Genomic DNA, 20,689 nt, shown 5'->3' with positions numbered 1-20,689 from the left:
CATGATCCTCCTGCATCAGCCACCTGAATGCTGTGCTAACAGGTGTGTATCCTGTGCTTAGCTTAATGTGACTGTATTTCTGCAACAACCCTTCAAAACTATTTCTAATAAACTTTTCTTTCTTTCTTTCTTTCTTTCTTTCTTTCTTTCTTTTTTTTTTTGTTGTTTTGTTTTTCGAGACAGGGTTTCTCTGTGTAGCTTTGTAGCCTATCCTGGCACTTGCTCTGTGGAGACCAGGCTGGCCTCAAACTCACAGAGATCTGCCTGCCTCTGCCTCCCGAGTGCTGGGATTAAAGGTGTGGGCCACCAACACCTGACTTCTAATAAACTTTTCAACCTGGTGCCATGTGAATGTTATGCATAGTATACCTCTTGATATAGATCGACAGTCACCCCAGACTGTGAAACAGGACCTCAACTGCTGCCCCAGCCCCAGCCCTAGGACTGTTCTTCGGGCACTGCTTTCTGTCACTGTACTACTTGCCCAGATGACCATTTCTTGCCTAGTTCTCCTGATGACTCCTGTGGTAAGCAAAGAGTGACATATAGGTGACTGTGTGCTAACTACCAGAGCCTGTGAGTGTGTCGTGACATAGCAATGACAAATGAATGATGTACATAGAATTAAGGTTGCTCATTAGTTGATCTTAAATTAATAGAGATCATCCTGGATTATCCCAGACCCAGTTAATAACAGGGTCCTTAAAAGCAGGAGGGAAAGGTAAAAGATACCAGAATGATCAAGTGTGACAAGGATTTGGCCTGCTGGGAAGGGTTTTGCACTTGGAGGAAGGAGACCATGAACCAAGGAATGCAGCAACATCTTGAAGCCAGAGAATGTGATTAGAGATATACTCTCTGGAAAAGGCAGAGAAACCTCAGCAAGAATCCAAATCCTGGGGACTGGACCTGGTTTTGGCTTTTGAAACATTAAACCCAAGGACACATCTCCTCCAACAAGGCAACACCTCTTAATCCTGCTGAAACAGTCCACTAACTAGGAACCAGACACTCAAATATAAAAGTCTATGGAGGCCATTCTCCTTCAAACCACTACAGTTATGTACTGGCATTTCTTGCCACTGTCAAGCAATGGCCTTCATTATGCTATCTATCTTTAGGTATACTTTCTTGTCTGATGGAAATTGGCAAACTAGACCACCTAGCTTGTTGGAAGTGCTTATAGTGGAGGGGATGTTACAAGGGCAGAGGGTGGAAACAAGGGGGAGGGGAGATGCGTGGGATCTGGATACATGGTGTGAAATCCACTAACAATCAAAAGTTAAAAAAGAAGTGCTTACAGTGTGAAGTCTCCTGGCAAAGGCTGCCTAGGAATGCAATAGGGGAATTTAATAGCATCCTGATTACAAACAACGAAACCTCTTCTGAGCTACTCAAGCACAGAGGGGATTATTAAAGGGAAACTGAAGCAGCTCGTAAAATGAAAGGAAGAAATACTGCAGGCTTGTGGTGAGATGGCACTGCCCAGCCTCATTCCTTGGTGCATGGTGGCCCCACTCTGTGTGCCCGTATCTGCATATGGCCACCAGGAACTCCCAAGGTTTGCATAGATTAATCACACAGAGAACCTGACCTCCCTAGGTCAGTTCTTAGAAGGGGTAAGCTTGAATGAGATGCCCAAGCTTCCACCAATCAACTCTCTGAAGGTAACACAATCACATTCTCAAGCAGCTGTTCCTGTGGGTGACCGTGTAGAAAGAAAAGGCATTTTTTAATGACTACAACAAAATCACCACCATAGATTGGAGATGAGGTCAAAAGGAAAGTGGCGTGGTAGCATTTGATGCAAAAAAGCGTGGAACCACAGATCTTAGAGACTCTGCCTCTGGGAGTTGGTATCAGGCTTTTAAAGGGGCAGGTGAGCTGGTCAGTTCTTGGATCTGTAGCTTCATGACATGGCCAATGCAATCAATGAACTGGAGAAGCAAACTCATATGGCATATGATTTTTAATTTTTTATGTAAAAAGAATTATGTGTTTAAGTTTGCCTATGTGTGGACATGTGCTAGAGGTTCAGGCAGTTGTGAGCTGCCCAATGTGAGTGCTTGGAACCAAACGTGGGTCCTCTGGCAAAGCAGTAGTCAAGCCCCTCCTACCTGCAGAGTCCTCCCTCCAGGCTCTGAGATAGGGTTACATTATTTTTTATTGGATTTATTTATGTGGGTGAAGGCTTACACACATAAATGGGTGGGGGTCAAAAGACAACTTCCAAGGATCAGTTATGTCCTCCCACATACGATTTTTACATCTACTTTCTAGAAAATTCTATTTCTATACCCAGCCCCTTTACCGACAGGCAAAAGCTCTGGCATGAGTAACAGTATGTGTTTCAGTGGGTGTAGGATCGGGTGTGCTCACTGGAACTTTCCTCTAAAGATAACTTATACATGTACATGATATCTATGTGTTAAGACAACTGGACATAAGCTGTCAGGAGATACTGTTCATAGTTTGAACAGCTGTTAGACCTGAGAATCTCAAGGAGAAAAGACCAAATCTACAAAGGTCCAATTGAAGCAAGTTGTATTTTGGGGTGCACCTGGGACTTTGGGCTGTCTTACCTGTAAGTTGGGATTTGAGAGAGTAGCCCCTGCCAGACTCTTGAGGTCCTTTTTATAGGAGAAATAAGGTATTCACAGGGGCAGGAGAGTTGACTGTTACACCTTGTTAGGAAAATACAATGAAAGGAAAGGAACAAGGGTAAGGACATGAATCTTGTGGACAGTTCAAAATTTAGTGTAAACTGAAAAACATGTTTTGCAGTTTACATCAAGATCTAAGAAACAAGAAATTCTTTTAACTTTTATTTATTTTGGTGGGGGGAGGATTTTGGTTTTTGGAGACAGGGTCCCTCTGTGTAGCCCTGGCTGTCCTGGAACTCACTTTGTAGACCAGGCTGGCCTCTACCTCAGAGAGGTTCACCTGCCTTTGCCTCCTAAGTGCCAGGATTAAAGGTGTGTGTCACCGCTGCCTGGCTGGAACTTATTCTTAGTTACAAATAGAAACTTTAACTTGCAAGGACTTAACACAGGACAAACAGGAGCTTATTCTTCAACTACAGACAAAAACCCTAACCTGCACAGAGCAGAGAGGAACTTTCTCTTAACTGTCTTAACTGCAAAGGTGTACTTTTCCTGTTTTGGTCTCGTATTAACTTGCAAGGTATAGTGTTCCTGTTTTGGTCAAATGGTAGCAGCTATTTCTGTGTCACCTAATAGCTCCTTTGGGTTTATTTGTTTGTCTTCACTTAGTAGTCATATAGTTCTGTGATATTTGTTAATGTAGTAGGTGTGGTTACCACATTATGGTGTGGAGTGTGACTGAGATCATCAGCCTCCATGGCAGATGGTGACTAACGAGAGCCATGGAAAGGATGGGTGGGATTCACTGAGCTTCCAGTTGGTCTGCATTGCTCCAGAATCCAGTCACCCATCATTCTGCTATTCTGTCTCTAGGAACATATTTATTTGCCTGTAGCACACTTGTTACGTCTTGAGTTTATAGTCAGGAGCTATGGGGAAGAAAATGGGAACAATGGTTTCAGCTCTGTTGCTGGTTTCATTTTCTTCTTGATGGAAGGCCACCAAGGAGCCAGAGGTCCAAACGTGCAGAGGTCAAGGTGCTTTTCAAATGCACTGGTGTAACACTGAGAGGGTGGTTGCAGCACCATGGAAAAATCTCTGCTGTAAGCCTCAGATGCGGTTTGATGACTCACGGCCTTTTGGTTGGTGGGAACTTAAGGTATTGACCTTGCTACAGGCATCAGTGAAGTCACTGCTCCAAAGTCCAAATCATGGTAAAACAGAAAACTTCTGAAGTTTGACAGTTGGAAGCTGTGATGGTGGAACCTCATCTTAGGCCAAAGTGCTGCTTTTTTTTTTTTTTTTTTTTTTTTTTTAATGACATCTGCTGCTCAAATTCCTTCCCCAAGGAAGACAAATCATTCACCACTCTTCCTGAAGTCCCAACTACAAAGCAAAGCGTGGTTCTAGGAGGTCAGTGAGCTTATTAGGCTTACAGACAGGGCAGTGGGTGAGGGGTTACGGGTAGGAACATGGCTGGCCTTAAAGGAGCCACACTGGAAGGAAGGTCTGCTGCACCTGAGGTGGATGGTATCATGATTTCTCTATGACCACGAAACCCCCCCTTCTCCCCCCACTTACGCACACTCCCTGAAGCCAAGTGCATCAAGAGCAGAATTGCATGCAAAGTGGTTTCAAAGAAGGGATGGATATTTGGGCAAGGGTCCCAAGACCCTCCTCCAACGAAGGAAGTCAAGAGTCAACAAGCCCAGCTGTGATGATCTTTTATAGGTGAGCACAGATGATTTGGAAAAGACAACAGATTGGCCCAGGTGCGGACACAAAAAAGCACAAATCTCAACTCAAAGGGAATAGAAAAATGTGAGTGACCATGGCCTGGAAACACAGCTTTAGATTACCCCAAAGTCCATGCACCCATTTGGAAGCAGTCTCAGGAAGTTTTATGGTGACAGAACAGGAAAATTGTAAGTCAAGGTGCTTTTCAAATGCACCGGTGTAACACTGAGGGGGTGGCTGCAGCACCGTGGAAAAATATCTGCTGTAAGCCTCGGATGTGGTTTGATGACTCATGGCCTTTTGGTTGGTGGGAACTTAAGGTATTGTTAATAGAAAGGTTTTATCTGTAATTCGGGGGTTAGGTTCTAACTTAGAGGGGAGCCAGGAATGGCTGTGTGGTGGGCTAAAAATAGCCCAAGATAAATTTCAATTAGTCTCTGGACCTGCAACATTCTTAAGTCTACAGTCATTGAGGCCCTTGCTGACATGGCCTCTGTCCAGGAATTCTCATCCACAGGAGACAGCCCTGTACAAAAACACCACCAGGTGATCTTAACAGAAGGTTTAAATCCTCAGCTAAGTAAATAAAACAAAACAAACCCCACACTTCCCAAGCACCCATAAACAAGTTTCTAGAGAAGGAAACATGATGTTCAATGGGGGCTATCGTGAGAGCCAAAGTTACATTTTAAGTTTTAATTACTATACCTAAGAGATCTATGAAACAAAAATGCCTCGATCTATAAGCCCCTTGACCAAGGACAGATAGTTCCTGAAATGCTGGAGGCTATTGTTTATGAGAGATAACAAGTCACATGTTTTTCATTCCCCTAAACAAGTTTGTTTGACCCATCTGCACAAATGTGTTTGATCACATGGGTGGGAGGTTCAGAGGCTGGAGGTACATCAGGACACATGCTTGCCCCTGATTGGACCTGATACGAAATGCAATGAATTATAGCTTTTCCTTCTTAAGATGATACAAACTGTGATTCTGGGCCATTTTTCCCAGGAACCTGGGTATGGACCTGGCCAGAGCCCATCCACCTGGCCAGTATTTAATGAAAGCTTGCTTTAGGTTTGACTTGAAACTGTGGCAGTGGCCTTATTCTCCATCGGTGGGATTAACACTATGACTCACATTGTCAGGGTTTATCTTCATCTTCTATGTATCCTAACACTTTTTTTCTTTTCCTTTTTTAAAACTAAGGATTAAGACAGTGCCTCCCACATAGGGCCTCTGTGAAGACAGCTGGTGTGTAACATGTAGTCCCTCATCACAGTGCTCCCTTCTCTGTTAGGAGGAGCACTGAGCAACTAACTGGTTCTTGTATCCGATGTTCTCTGAATTACATCAGCTCTCACCTACATGGAACTAACAGGGGATAAGAGAGAGTTTATTCTTGAGTCAAACTTGAGTAACCATATCCCAGGATTGCCCCAAAAGATGTTTCATAAATGTGGTTACATGTTATTTTTTTATTAATCAAAGAACGAATACATTGACTAATGTGGAGAGGGGGGTATATTCTTATCTTCTAGTTTGGTAAAACTATTCTGCTAAGAATACATTTCAAAGGTTTTGATGGCCCTAAGAATGTTAGGTGGGATGGAAGGGTGGGCAATGGAGGCTTTCCAAGGGACTACAGATAACGTGAGAGAGTTTAGCTCTGAGTCTGCAAAATTCTAACTCTCCCCAATCGTTAAGTTTTCATTGGCCATCAGCCTTGTGGAATCCTCAACACTGGGCTGCTGTATTTTCCTAAAGAATTAATTTAGAAAGGGTGTCACTATGCCTAAGTGTCAGGGAAAGGGTCTCCTTCAAATAAATTTCTAATTTTAACCAAATACTCAATAATTTTTCAGATTTCATCTGTTTTCTGAGGATGTTAAGTATCATTTTGGTGAAGCTGTTTCTTTCACAGAATTCCATTTTGTTCTCTACAGTCAAAATACTAATAGATGATACTAAGTAAATGGAGATAGGCGTGGTCAGGGTGATGTAGAGCGAGACTTTCATGGGACTGCTTTTCTCTTTCTGTTTCACCTTTGGGCTTGCTACAGAGACCGCTGCCACGCCGGCTGGCTAGGTTGCTCTGTAAGTAAGGCTTTTCCTTATTAAATACCCTTGTATTTCTACCTGACTCTGTATTGGTTAATTTTCCACTATAGACATCAGTTCAATGCTTCACTGGAGTGATGGAGTTGGATGAGCACCGCCTCCCGGCAGAGATGCTCATGATAAATGGCTTCATCAACTCTTCACAGACTCTTCTCCTTGCCTACGACCTTCTTTACCAGGCTCTCCCACCTGCTCACTGAGGAGCCAGAACAAATGTCTCCTCCAACAAGTCTCCTGACCTGTGGAAAGATCTCACTAGCCCTTGTGTATTTCCTAACTGGTCTGTGATTTATTTATTTATTTATTTATTTTTGACATGTTTGTGGTGGTTTTAATGAGAACGGCCCCTACAGGCTCATATCCTTGAATACTTGGTCCCCAGTTGGTGGAACTGTTTGGGAAGGATTGAGAGGTGTTGCATTGGAGGACATATGTCACTGTAGGTAGGCTTTGAAGTTTCAGAAGACCATGTCCTGTCTCAGCACTCTCTGCCTCATGCATGTGGACCAGATGTGAGTTCTCAGCCACTACTTCAGTGCCATGCCCGCTGCTGCCATGCTTCCTGCCGTGACGGACATGGACTCTAAGCCTCTGAAACTGTGACATGCCTCCCCCGCCCCCAATAAACTTTATTATCTTGTTTAAGTTAACAGTCACAGAGAAATAAGGCACAGTTAGTACCAGGGAGTGGGGTGTTACTATGACAAAGCTGACCATGCTATGCTGCATTTTAGAGGAACGTGGAGGGGGGACTTTGGATTAGGAAAGTGGTTGAATGCTATGAGACCATCCTAGCAGGAGCTTAAAGACAGAGTAGTGCTGAGAGTAATGTGGATTATGGAGGCCCAGCTCAAGGGGTGTCAGAGGGGGGCAATATTAGCAAATGGGGTAGAGGCAATTCTTGTAATGTTTTGGCAAAGAATGTGGCTGCTTTTGGCCCTTGTCCTAAGGCTCTGCCTGAAGCAAGTTCTCGAGTAATTTTGTTGGCACAGGAGACTTCAGGACAGTCTAATCTTGACTGTTGTGTGGCTCTTAGTGATCACCTTATGCAGGTCTACAGTGAAAAGGATCCAAGCAGGACAAAAAGGACATACACAGCATACATTTTGAAGAGAAAAAGAGCACCAGGGAGCTTAATGCTGAAACCACTTCTTGTGGTTAAAGAGTCGAGAAGTTTTACAGAAAGGCCTGGTATGAAAAGAGCAATAGGAGTGGTGCCCTCCAGGCAAGGTCCCACCCAGCTATCTTCCAATTTACAAAAAGGAAATGCCTAATGAGCCTTCTAAAACAAAGAAAAGCTTATTCAACACAGGAGAGCACTAATAAATCATAGCTTATTCAAATGTAATTCAAGAAGGGGGCAGGTTCTATCCCTAGACGGCAGCCAAACTTGCCAACACTGGTCATGTGGTTCTGGCTTTAGAGTCATAAAAAACCTGGGATATGAAGCTAGTTAGGGAAAGCCTGAGGCCAGGTGTGGCAGGGGAGTCCCTGCATGGAGAGACCACTGAGTGAAGATGTGAACATGAAGCCTTGACTGTATTGGAGACCCCAGGGTGTTGGAGATGTCAGAGCCCTGGGATGTCTGCCAAGGATAGCTGCACAGAGGGAGTGGAACCAGAGAGAGACCTGTGCTGCAATCAGCAAAGCTGGAAGAAGGATGGATCCCTGTAAGTCGGCTGGCATTGGACACAGAGCTATGGGAGTTGGAGTTTGTTCTACTTTGTTTCTGTCTTGCTTTGGTCCAGTATTTACTCATTTCGCCACCACCCTCCCTTCTGGAATAGTAATATATACTCTGTGCCATTGCATATTGGAAGCATGTCTTACAAAGCGTTTCCATGTTACAAAGAGACTGCCTAGAGCCTCCAATGAGACTTTGGATTTTGAAACTATGTTGAGGCAGTGAAAGACTATGGAGACTTCTGAAGTTGGACATGAGTTTTATATTATGGTATGGCCATGGGCCTATGGGGGCCAGGGAGTAGAATCTGATGGTTTGAATGAGAGTGGCTCCCAATGGCTCATATCTTTGAAAGCTTTTTGCACAGCCGGTGTCACTGGAAGTGGGTGTGCTCTGAGGTTTCAAATGTCCATGCCATTTCTCAGTTAGTTCTGTCTGCCTTGTGCTTGTGAGTTATATGTAAGCTCTCAGCTCCAGCTCCCATGCCTCTGCCTGCTGCCATGCTCCCTGCCATGATGCTCAGAGTCTAATCCTCTGAAACCATAAGCTTTCAATAGACCCTTGGTCATGGGGTTTAGTTTTGATGGAAGGAAAGTCACTAAGCCAATGTTCATCAATGTCTTTTATCAGAACAGTGAGAGAGCAGGGATTCTCAGCCACATCACCAATGTCTGCCAAACAAATGCCATTCTTAGCATTTTATAAACATAAAGCAAAAATCACTAGGATTCTTCTTGGCAATTAAAGCATATTTACATGCCAAGATTCACACTACCTGGATCATTATGAAGTAATACCAGCAATATGCGAATATTGTTAAATGTAAAAATGTTTATTCACAATCCTTGATAAGTTACCATTCCTTCAGAAAATTCTTTATGAACAAAAAGCCAAAAAATTACAACAGTAGCTTATGCCAAACCAAAAATATACATCTGATGTAATATAAACCTTAAAAAGCATTAACACAGGCAATGTGAATATAGAGTACTTTTAAATTATTCCCATGACACAACTACAATTTAAATTTTAAGACAAATAAATAATAGCATAACCTAATGTATATTTACATATCAAAGTATATTTATTTCTATGAGATTAAAAAGTGACAAATTTACAGATGTCATTGTATAGCAGTTCAGATATCAAGAGGGTCACATAATTTTTCACGTACAGCAAGAACTTTACTATCTCTACCTGGACCTTCCTGTACTGTTCAGAGCATGCACCATCACTGCCAAAGAGAACAAAACAGCAAGGGAGACAGAATACAGTGTGCTTGCCAAAGTGATGATACTCAGTTCTCAGCCAAAGCAAGGACTGCAGTTAGGGTGCATTTCCCAGCCCTGGTCTCTTACACAGATTTACAGACACAGGTCGTCAATACACCAACACGTTAGCTCCATCCCACAAAGCACCTTGTACTACAAGGCAAAGTAAAGGGCAATACAATCAATGGGACCTTTCCTATCAGAAAGGATTTTATTTACTTTGAAATACCCGTATTTTAATGTTTTCTTAAATCATTCACAGGATATGTTCTGTGTAAAATCTTTCAAAGATCATTCACTGGAAATATAGAATTTTAAAAAATGAAAATAAAAATCTAAGATCTCAATTGAAAGCCAATATGGTGTCATACAGAAGTAAGTAAAAATTTTAAATTTATATTGTTAAGTGTTATTTAATTATTACCAACTCAAAGTGTACAAACTCTGGAAGCTTCTTTAATCCTATTATCTTTTATTCAGATTGAATGAACATTCAATTAACATATGTGTATGTGATAGGTGTGGAAAGAAACCCATACATCAGCATGCTTGGGGGTCATCTCCAATTAGCCACTGACTAATAGACAACAAAATTAAAGGAAGTAATCAAAGTAAACGATGCTGGAAAAGGGACCAGCCTCCAAAATGAATCCAATCATCCTGCCTCATGCTGCCTTTACATCTGCTGAGAATTAACAACAACAAAAAAAACTTTTAGATTTTCATTTCTATAGTAAAATAGGCTTAGTAAAGCAGTTGAAGTAAAACAAATATGATTTAAGATGCAGGACTTGACCAGGGAGAACAAGAAAGCCGCGAGTGCTTGATATGTCAGATCACCGTGTCAGTCCTGGGACACAGAAGGCGGATGTTGAGACCACATGTGACCAAAGCATTCAGCTGCCTCTCCACTCTGCTCCTTTTGGAAAACAGCATTAGTCATGTGGTCCCTGTGCGGCCTCACAAAAAGGCTCAGCACCCATCTGTACATTCTGGTTGACTTTAATGTTTGCTAAGTGAGGTCACACAATTTCATCCTATCGGATCTGTTGATCCGTATCAGACTGCTTGGTGGCAGAATCTGACAGCTCTAACACAGGATTCACAAACCCAGAGTACTCGGAATTGCCATTATCGTCCATCTCGGCACTAACGAAGTCATTCTCCCATTCCAGCCCATTGGAATCATCAGAGGTGGAGGTGGGGTTGCTACCCTTCTTGCTGCTGTACTTCAGTGCTGCCCGAAGAATGTCTTCTTCTGTCTTTGAGCGTTCTCTCATGGGTAGCATCCTATTCATTCCTAGCATTTGAAGAACATTGAAAAACATCTCAGTAAGAATAAAAAGCTGTATTAAAAGACTTGCCGGCTAAACCAGGTGTAGTGGCCCACACCTTTAATCCTAGTACCCAGGAGGCAGAGGCAGAGAGGTAGCCTGGTCTACAAAGTGAGTTTCAGGACAGCCAGACTACTAAGAAACTCTGTCTCAAAAAACCAATCAACCAACCAACCAACCAACCAACCAACCAACCAACCAACCAATCAATCAATCAGCCAACCAGCCCACCAGCCAGCTAGCCCACCCACCAGCCCGCCAGCCAATCAAGACTTGTCAGTTTAACAATAGGATTGCTCTTGTTTGACTCTAGCTGTGAATGAACCTATGGAGTCCGTCCTGTGGAAGCTTTCCTAAGAGAAAAATGGGGTGTGACCTCCACACATGTGTCTTTACAAAAATGCAACACTGATCATGTGATAAATTTCTGAAGGGCCACAAATCCAATACAATGAGACTAAGAGTCCATTGCTCTGAGTCTCATAAGGCCACTGGAATCTTGGCCACGGTCTTTTCCCACCCGATGACTGCTGCATTTCCTGGAGAAGGGCGAAGACTGCATTGTGCTGATGATGACACAGGCTTTCCCCATACCTGCCAGGTCCCTGCTAACACTGCATGCTCTTCCAGCACACTAGCCACCCCTGTGTGCAGCTACGTAGAGCACCAGAATCCGCTCCATTTCAGCGTGAAGGAAACTGCAGCACAAGTTGCACGTTCACAAGGTCACACAGTTATGAAGCAGTGAAGGGATTTTTTCGGGGGGGGGGGGACTGCAGGGATTGAAACTCAGGGTTCTTTGCATGCTGCTGTCTCTAGGCTGAGCTACGGCCTAGTCAACACTGAATTTTAGTATACGAAGTCTGGCTCCAAAGTCTGTGTTTTCATGATATTTTGATTCTTTACTACAATATAGATATTTCATAGTTCTAGATTTCATTCCAAATATAAACCATGTAGTAATATGAATCTCAAAAACACTGATGGAGGGGAGAAAGGTCAGAAATTTCTAAATAACTAGTTGATACTGATAAAAGAACTAAAACCTAGGGTGGGCAAAGAGGTTCTGAGGAATAGGACCCACAGTCCACTTCATTTTCTGACCTTAAAGAGTCAGATCGCACAGTAAAGAAAGAGTATTAAACCTCGACCCCTGCTGTCTGTCACTCCTGAAAAAAATTTACAAAGACTCAATCAACTGAGGCAGTTATTACACTAGATGAGGACATTATAAAAATATGAGCCAGGGTGGGGAGATTGCTCAGCTGATAAAAACTGCTTGTCACACAATAAGAGAACCTCACCACCCATGCAGAAGGCCAGGCATACTGACACTTATAATCTGAGAGCTGGAGAGCCAGAGACAAGATTCCTGGAGCTCTAATGGCTGGTCAGCCTAGCATAATCAGTGAGCCTAGGTCCTAGAGACCGCCTCAAAAAAAAAAAAAAAAAAAAAAAAAACCAGACAGCTCTAAAGGACTAACACCTGGGGTTGACCCTGGCCTCCACATACATGCTGGTACATGTACACACACAATGTGCTTACACACATATTTATATTTACAACCACAGAAAAACCTATGCGGACTGAGAACTCCTATGACTACAGATTTGTACCTTGGACTGAAATTGCTCTAAAGGAAGCTGTAATTGTGTATTGGCCAAAAAAAGGTTTTCAGTGGATTCTTTCCTCTGTCTATGCCAGTTGAAGAATTTTGCTAAAAAGTGAGTAATGACCAGGACAATCTTATCTCTGGATGTGATTAGCACATGTAAATGACACAGTAAGGATAAACAAACTGGTGACTGGGATCCAAACCTGATTGTTTTAATAAAAAGCTGAACGGCCAATAGCTAGACAGGCTTTCGGGCAGAGAGGACACTGGGAAGAAGGGAGACACCAGGAGATGCAGAGGAAGCAGAAAGGGTAATACAGAGTAAAGGTAACCGAGCCACATAAATGAACATAGATTAAGAGATAGGGGTTAATTCAAGTTGTAAGAGCTAGTTAGAAACAAGCCTAAACTATCAGCTAAGCTTTCATCATTAGTAAGTCCCTGTCATGATTTGGGAGCTGGCTGGCAAGACAGAAAGAAACAGATACCCTGCCTCCCACACACACATCCATACCCCACACATACAATAAATATAAGAAACAAATGATATAATTGTCAGTTGGGTGTTGCAGCTCATGCCTTGAAGTACAGTACAGAGCAGGCAGAGGTAGGTGGATTTCTATGAGGTAGGGCCACCTGGGTCTACAGAGTGACAACTAAGACTACACAATGAGACTCAATTATTAAAAAAAAAAAAAAAAAAAAAGCCTGATTATGGTTTTTTTTAAATGGGCATGAATATACTCAGTTAAATACCATGAAACACAAGGCAGGAAACAATTGGACCGACAAGGGTTAGTGCGACTGTGAGGTCCCTGAGGTAACAGACCTTCTTCATCTTCCCACTCCAGGTCTAAGGAGGTGCTGTCATCATTCCCACTAGTTGATTTGGTTTTGGTCATTAAGTCACAGCTGCTTTCGGTATTTGGTGTCAATACTGTGGCGTCAGATGAGAGTCCTGGAACACATACCAAATGAACAAAATGTCACCTGTACTCTTAACCACAACAGCCATCTTTCTTTTCTTGGGTAGCAACTGTCTCTTTAAATCTTAATGTTCCTCCAAACTTCCACAAATGCAGTTTTTAATGTGGCAAAACTAATTTGAAAATGTTCGGAGAATATTTTAAAGGACTTACTGCTACTTCGAAAAACTTCGTACTGCGACTTTATATTTCTCAAACAAGATTCAAAGTCATCTTCTGGTCCTGCACTGTAATAAAAGCGAATTTAAAAAAACTTAAAATGCATTTGGAATAGATGTAATAGAATGAACACTTATGTGAGTGATTGTATTTCTGGCTTGAAGCCTCTTCCCCAAGTTGTAACTACAGAATATTTGCCAGAATATTCTGGTGAAAATAAGTCTTAATTTTTTTAATGCCACCGGGAAACTGAAAACAGACTAACTGTGAAGGCCAATCCTCAAAGCTGAATGGTAAGTCCAACTTCACAATCACCCTGTAACAAGAAGCACGAGCATGTTCTTTATTAAGGAAAAGAAACAACTAAGGTCACTGCCAATTTACCCGAAGGAATCCAGTTACCACACCCTTTCTACATGAAAATGTTACTACTCTTCCAAATGCATCAAGGTCAATTTGAATAAATGATAACTTATAACTTAAAAATGTTCTCAGTATTCTCTAAGTCAGTGTCTTGGAGGAAAGTATATATGAATATACATTCAAACAACAACATGTATGTATATTTATATGGCTTTGAGGTGTTACACACACACACACACACACACACACACACACACACACACACACACACACACACAGGTATTAAGGACTGAGCCCAGGGTTTTGAGTGTGAATATATTCATAAACATCTTGAGGAGAACAGTGGTCTGTTTGGAAATAACACTTTCTGCCACAAACAGAGGAGGAAATACATGTTGCTCTTTACCTTTGATAGTCTCCGCTGCTAGGATGATAGCACTGTGTTACTCTCTGCTTTTCTTGCTTTGGAAACACAATGGAATACAAAATCATTTTGATGTCAAGCTACGTTTTTAAAAAATACCCATGCAATGCCAATATCCTCTGCCTAGTTTTTAAAAACAGAAAGTTAGCATTATTCCACTGAAGTCTTTTCCTTTATCATTACTTCACATCCTCTTATTTAAGGACAATTATTCTCGGCTTATCAGGCTGTGATGCTGTAGTACTGAGAATATTTCATGTTGTGAAGTGTACTGGTGCCCCTAGCGTTCTCAATACTCTAAGAACCTCCATGACTAGAAGCCAGCTGTTGGGCCATGCTGCCGTCTTCTTCAGCATGGAAGGAGGAGGAATGTGAGGGTTTGGAAGGCTGAGCTGACTCGGGTATGTCAATGGCAGTGGATTATTCGGGACTCAGCACAGGATTCTAGAGACCTGTCAAAGCTGTGCTTTGATAGTGGCTGTGTATTCCTGGCACGGTGTTACCTTCTGGTTCTTCCTCTGTTGGTTAGAGATGGGACTGCCCTGCCTTAGCAGACTGCGTGACTATGAAAAGCAGTGAACCAGTACATGGCTGTACAGTTGGGTCCATGAATGCTATGCAGATGCTCTATTCCCAGAACCAACATTTAGTCATGGAAGCAAGAACACAGAGAACCTAGATTACCCAAACGGACACATGCTTCAATGGGATGCTTTAACCCAGTGGTTCTCAACCTTCCTAATGCGGTGACCCTTTAATACAGCTCTCCTCATATAGTGGTGACCCCCAACCATAAAGTTACTCCACTGCTACTTCAGAACTGTAATTTTGCTACTATTATGAATCATAATGCAAATATCTGATATGCAACCTCTGTGAAAGGACCCTTTGATCCCCTAAGGGGTCATGACCCACAGGTTGAGACCACTGCTTTAACCAGATGCAGCAGAAAATTTGTTATTGTAAAAAATAATGCCTATATTCAGAGCAACAATTAGTTTCATAGAAAGTGAAGTTAATTTTAACATTTTCCAGTACTTAGGATGTAGGCTGAAAAAGGCTGAAACCCACCCCCTCAGAGAGAGAAAGAGAGTTCACATAGAAATCACAAAGACAGGATTTTTCAGTTTGTCTAAATTTCTACATTTGATTCGAGTTTTGTACTATGAACACTGAACCACAACAGTGGTGGCAAAACTCACACAGGCAATTATGGAGGGAGACAGTAAGCAGTACTGGCTAAGTACCACTGCCCTTGGACTCTGGCTCTCCCATTTCTCAGCTGTAAAACCTGTTTGTCTTTTGGCTCCCTTGTCTGTAAATATAGGAATTTCAAGTGTCCCCTTTCTCTTAAGACTGCTGTGGATTTTCAACTAAGAACCCTCTTAGTAGTGTTCCTGACACTTACTTCTATAAAGATCTGTTACTGACAGTTGTCAAGCATTGTGTGATAATGTCATCCATATTCCCACATCATGGTAAGAGATGGTAAATCTGTCTTTCCTGATAATATGCCAAAGACATTCTCAAGACTCTACTTCTTAGTGTCTCAAATACTTAAGAAATTGAGAATTAAACAATACCCTTAGTAAGCCATAAATCATATAGCTTGTCTTATATTAAGTATAAGAATCTTACAATTTTAAGAAACTGTTTTTAAAATCTTCACAAAAATATACTAAAATGCCTGAGCAATTATATTGAAGGCTAGTTCTGAAATATTTGTCTTGTAAACACAACATTTTCCCCAAAAGAATCTGAATTCATCTTTAGGCTAAACGAGAATCAGTTCCTGCTAATCTAAAGCTACACAAGCACACGGCATCAAGCTCACGTTTATGTTTCTTCTAGAAGGTAAAGATGTTTTCATCTGCCTTTGAGATTCCTAAGCATATATGTGTAAGTACACCCTCTGCTAACCAAGGAGCTGTTGATTCTAGCAGGAAAGTCAGAGAGAACAAGGAGAGGTAACCCTGGTGTGCGCTGGGGTCTCCCCCTCACCTCCAGGAGCTTTCGCTGCCTTGCTGCCCTGGCTGCTTCACGCTGGGCAGCGTATAAAGCTTCTTCTTCTAGTCTTAACTTCTCCTCTTGTAAGGCTAACTGTACATGAACAAAACGGTAAGGATTAACAGAAACCAGAACCTGTCTAGCTGCTCTACACACCAGCTATTCCAATTTTTAAAACAAAACAGAAATCACTGAAAATAACTGGTATCTATGAGGCACATAAAAAAATCGTTATTTTTGTGGCTGCCCATTTCAAATTCTCTTTACAAAATACCCCAGATGATACATAAGACATTACTGAATTCTTTAGAAAATGCAATCACCATTTTAATGCTTGTCACCCTGACTACAATGGTTCTGGCCCTCACTAATCAAAGGTCCCCAAATCTAAGGCCAATTACACCTATGCTTTCTCCAAATTCTTGTCTTTCCATTTAAATGATATTCATACACATTTCTCAATTTTATTAGTATTCATTATTCAAACTACTTTCATATTTAAGTTCTTACTATTCACAATATCATACATAGAACCTTAGTGATAAATACTGCATATCAAACCAAGCATTAACCTCTTTTTTCTTTAGAGTACTATAAGCATCTCTCATGCAGATTAAATCATTATTTTTTTTCTTTTTTGGGTTTTTCAAGACAGGGTTTTTCTGTGTAGCTTTGTAGACCAGGCTGGCCTCAAACTCACAAGAGTTCCTCCTGCCTCTGCCTCCCAAGTGCTGGGATTAAAGGAGTGTGCCACCACCGCCTGCCTAAAACAATGCATTTGTAAATCACTAATGGTACTAAACATATTGTTTTTTATTTTTACTTAAAAAATATTTTTGGTACTGTAGACTGAGCCCAGCACCTTGGACTCTACAGTTGGACTGGAAGGTTACTTCTGATACAGGTTCTCATTATGTACAGTTCAGGCTATCCTCGAACTTGTTATGATCCCAGGGCTAGCCTCAAACTCATTCTGCGGCCTGCACCTCTCAAGTGCTGGGATTATAGGCACATACCAGTGTGCCCAGATCAAAAGACTGCTTTTAAATGTAGAATGGTATACAAGTAATTCTCTTTAGTTAAGTGATAATGAAGCTATGACTACAGGCCACTTCCATAAATTTATATAATGATTGTGACTGGTAGGGGTGCTTCACTGAGAACAAATAAACCCAAGACAAACAAAAACTTAAACATGGCTCATTGCGAAACAGAGCAGGTGATTTACGATGACGGGGGCAAAGGTACTTGTTTTTGCTTGGCACTCCTATCAGTGAACTGGGAACTATCTTTAAAGAATGCTCTACCGTTGTCATGTGACATCACATGACCTCTTAACATGAAATCATATTAATTATAGTAAGCGGAATAAGCTTCCACTTTGAAATCATTTTTCTTGTATTTATGTAAACGGAGGTCAGCGACTGCTGACAACACATGGGTGAGCACCACCCACCAACAGGCTTCATGACGTGTGTCTAAGGAGCAGGGCGCACCACTTACCTCCCTCTGAATCTTCCTATCCACGTCTTTCTGTTTCTCAGCAATGGAGTCATAATGCCTCTCTTGTAAGTCAACAATTTCTTCCTCAGTAAGTGCCCTAGAGAACAGAGAGAGGGAGGGAAAGGAAAAACAAAACAAAACAAAAGCCCTTCTGATAAACCTGAGTCCAAATAAAACATTCTGAAAGCCAGGGGAATGCTGAAATTTTACTGCCAAAAATTGTATTAAAGCAACCGGATACAGCTTCAATTATGTGAAACTATGAACTGAAATACAATAGCAGCCCTCCTGATAGTGTAAGATGATAGGCTTAATAAGTATGAACTTTGCTACTCTCTTCATAGGGTCTACTTGATGGCTATCCTAGACATCCTCAGACATCTTACCACAGAGCATAATAACTTCAGTGTGTTGTCCTCTCTTCCCAGTGCTCACAGTCAGAGCCTTATCCCTCCTACCACTCACACTGGGCTCTCCGGACCCTTTGTCCTTCCTCACAGTGGTGCATTCAGCCAGTATCTCCTGGCCTCCACTTAGGCCAGGGGGATCTCACAGAAGGTCTGAATTCTTTCTCACCACACACCTTCCTATGTTCCTACCATTACACTACCATTCCATCACTCTACTTACTCACTCTGGATCCTAAATATTTTTCACTTTAGTCCTTTCTGCTGTAGCCTGCTAAATAAAAAAATAAAAATAAGAAAATAAATAAAATTGCAACAATTTGGCTCTTAGTCTCCAGCCACCGTCCTTGAATGTACTCAAGGTGACCCTACAAAACTCCATAACTTTCTTATTCAAACGTTTTTCTTAAAGGTAACTAACTTTATTTCACTTCTACTCCCTTGCTTAAGTATATCTTATTCTTCCTTCCCTTCCCTAAAGAGGCAGGGTCCTTAACCCACCTGAGGTCATTACTATACTTATGATTCATTCAAGTCCATGGTTTGTACCTTGAGTACTTAGAATGTGCCAACTACCCCCAACACCATGTAAAGTAGAGGCAGAGATTACATGGGAGGGAAATGAGACGCACATGGATTAAGGACAAGCATGTGGCGGAGCTGGGATTTAATGCAGGGAGACACCTTGCTCCTAGCTAGTATATTGTTCCTGTCTTCATGCCCTTGCTTCCACTCATTCATCAGTATCCAGTCTTCAGCTTTCATTGCTCCAGTAACTCTGGAAATCAATGGCTTCTATGTTGTTAAACGACAAACAATTTAAGTCCTTCTTCCTACTTAGGTTTCCTAGCCTGTGTCTGTGTCTGGACCTTCTCATTTATCTTTTGCCTTCCAAGGCTCTGACTGTTCTACCACTTCGAATTCTTTCTCAAACTCTTTCACACTGTGTCTATTTAATCATCACACTACTGTTCCTCATGCTCCAAGAACCCTATCCTACCATCCCCCAACACAGGTATGTGATCTCACCCCTCTGATGTAGTGGGGAATGACCCTAAGACTTGGTAACTGTGAGATAAACGCTCTTCTCACTGAGCTGGTTACATCTGGGCATGGTGAAGTAGGCCAATAATACCAGGATTCAGAAGGACCAAACTACATAGAACTTGAGGCCAGTAGCAAACTCCCAACTCCAGACAAATACATCCTGGAGCAAAGCGAAATACAACAATACTAAGACCTTAGATCTATTTATTTAAAAGCTTACTTAAATTTTTTCATACAATGCATTTCAATCATATTCTTTCCTTTCCCTCAATGCCTCCTGAAACTTTGCTAACTCTCTCCTCATCCAATTTCATGTCCTTTCTCTCTTCCAGTGGGCTTGAGGCCTGCCCTGGAGTGTGGTTGATATATACAGTAAGACTGCATTGGAGAAAACTGATTTCCTTTTCCCAGCAGGTATGAACAGCTTCTTGGCTGGGCTGGGGCTTTGTGTCCACTTTTCCTTTTCGGTGCTGGGATCTTACCTGGTTTGAACCTGTGCAGAGACCCTAGACTTTCACTGTTTGCTCCATAACTTTCACTGAAAGCAAGACACACATTTGCATCACTATAGACAGTCCCTCTGTGCTTCCTTCTAATCAACTGTCTCACTTTGTATGTGCATTTTTTGACTATCCATGGAGATCTCCTCTGCCAGGCTAATAATTGCTAACCAACTCTTTAGAGCCAGATGTCATCTATTTGAAAGAAGCCCTTTTGGACATACCTCCCCACAGACATTTTGGTTGCAGGGATTCTCTATGTTCTATCATGTCTATTTTAATTGCTACTTTATATTGAAATGTTATCTTTAAGATTTTTCAGTAGGATACACACTTTCTTCTAAAGTAGAGACAAACACACTCAGGGTGGGGGAGAAAGACACACACACACACACACACACACACACTCACAGACAGACAGACAGACAGACAGACAGACAGACAGACAGACAGACAGACACACACACACACACACACACACACACACTGCTTGAGACTAGGCTCAGCAGGGCTTTGTACATGTGAGGCCTTGTGCATGCTACAAGCACTCGACCACCTAGCCATATTCTCAGCCCTTTTTTTTTATTGTAAAGAGAATCTCAGGCAACCTTCCTCAGTGTGCTAGCATCAGCCTACAGCCTACAGCCTACTTCCCTGACTCTGTTCTCCAGTGCTGCATCACGGATCTGCAGCAGCACACCAAGACCACGCTTGATCTTTCAATCCCAGTATCTAACACAGCTTGCCTAGCAAAGCTTTGCTAAACTAAAAAATGCCAGGATACAATAAACAAAATAGGAAACAACTCCCTTGACACTAGGAACTTTCTTTCTCTTTTTAAACTTTATTTATGTGTATGGGTGTTCTACCTGCATGTATGCATGTCTATGCACCTGTCACACGCTTGGTGCCCAGGGAGGCCAGAA

At 42.0% G+C, this 20,689-nt stretch overlaps 1 protein-coding gene across 3 annotated transcripts in view; it reads right to left on the bottom strand.

Moving 5' to 3' along the window:
• Positions 1–8,957: 8,957 nt before the first annotated feature.
• LOC100758150 (AP-1 complex-associated regulatory protein) overlaps positions 8,958–20,689 on the bottom strand; it is a 30,445-nt gene continuing 18,713 nt past the window's right edge. For 2 of the 3 annotated variants that reach the window (XM_027395687.2, XM_035450726.1), the window contains 6 exons: positions 17,810–17,906; positions 16,301–16,399; positions 14,282–14,337; positions 13,507–13,580; positions 13,197–13,325; positions 8,958–10,717 (listed from right to left, as the gene is read on the bottom strand). In XM_027395687.2, the coding sequence (XP_027251488.1) occupies positions 10,455–10,717; positions 13,197–13,325; positions 13,507–13,580; positions 14,282–14,337; positions 16,301–16,399; positions 17,810–17,906 (718 nt within the window). In that variant the 3' untranslated portion in view covers positions 8,958–10,454. The remainder of the gene's footprint in view (positions 10,718–13,196; positions 13,326–13,506; positions 13,581–14,281; positions 14,338–16,300; positions 16,400–17,809; positions 17,907–20,689) is intronic. The other variant, XM_027395688.2, reaches the window with a different exon arrangement.

This window comes from Cricetulus griseus (assembly GCF_003668045.3).
Source record: "Cricetulus griseus strain 17A/GY chromosome 1 unlocalized genomic scaffold, alternate assembly CriGri-PICRH-1.0 chr1_0, whole genome shotgun sequence".
NCBI lineage: Eukaryota > Metazoa > Chordata > Mammalia > Rodentia > Cricetidae > Cricetulus > Cricetulus griseus.
Note: the sequence above shows the minus strand (reverse complement) of the source record. Positions and strands in the feature narration are given on the sequence as shown.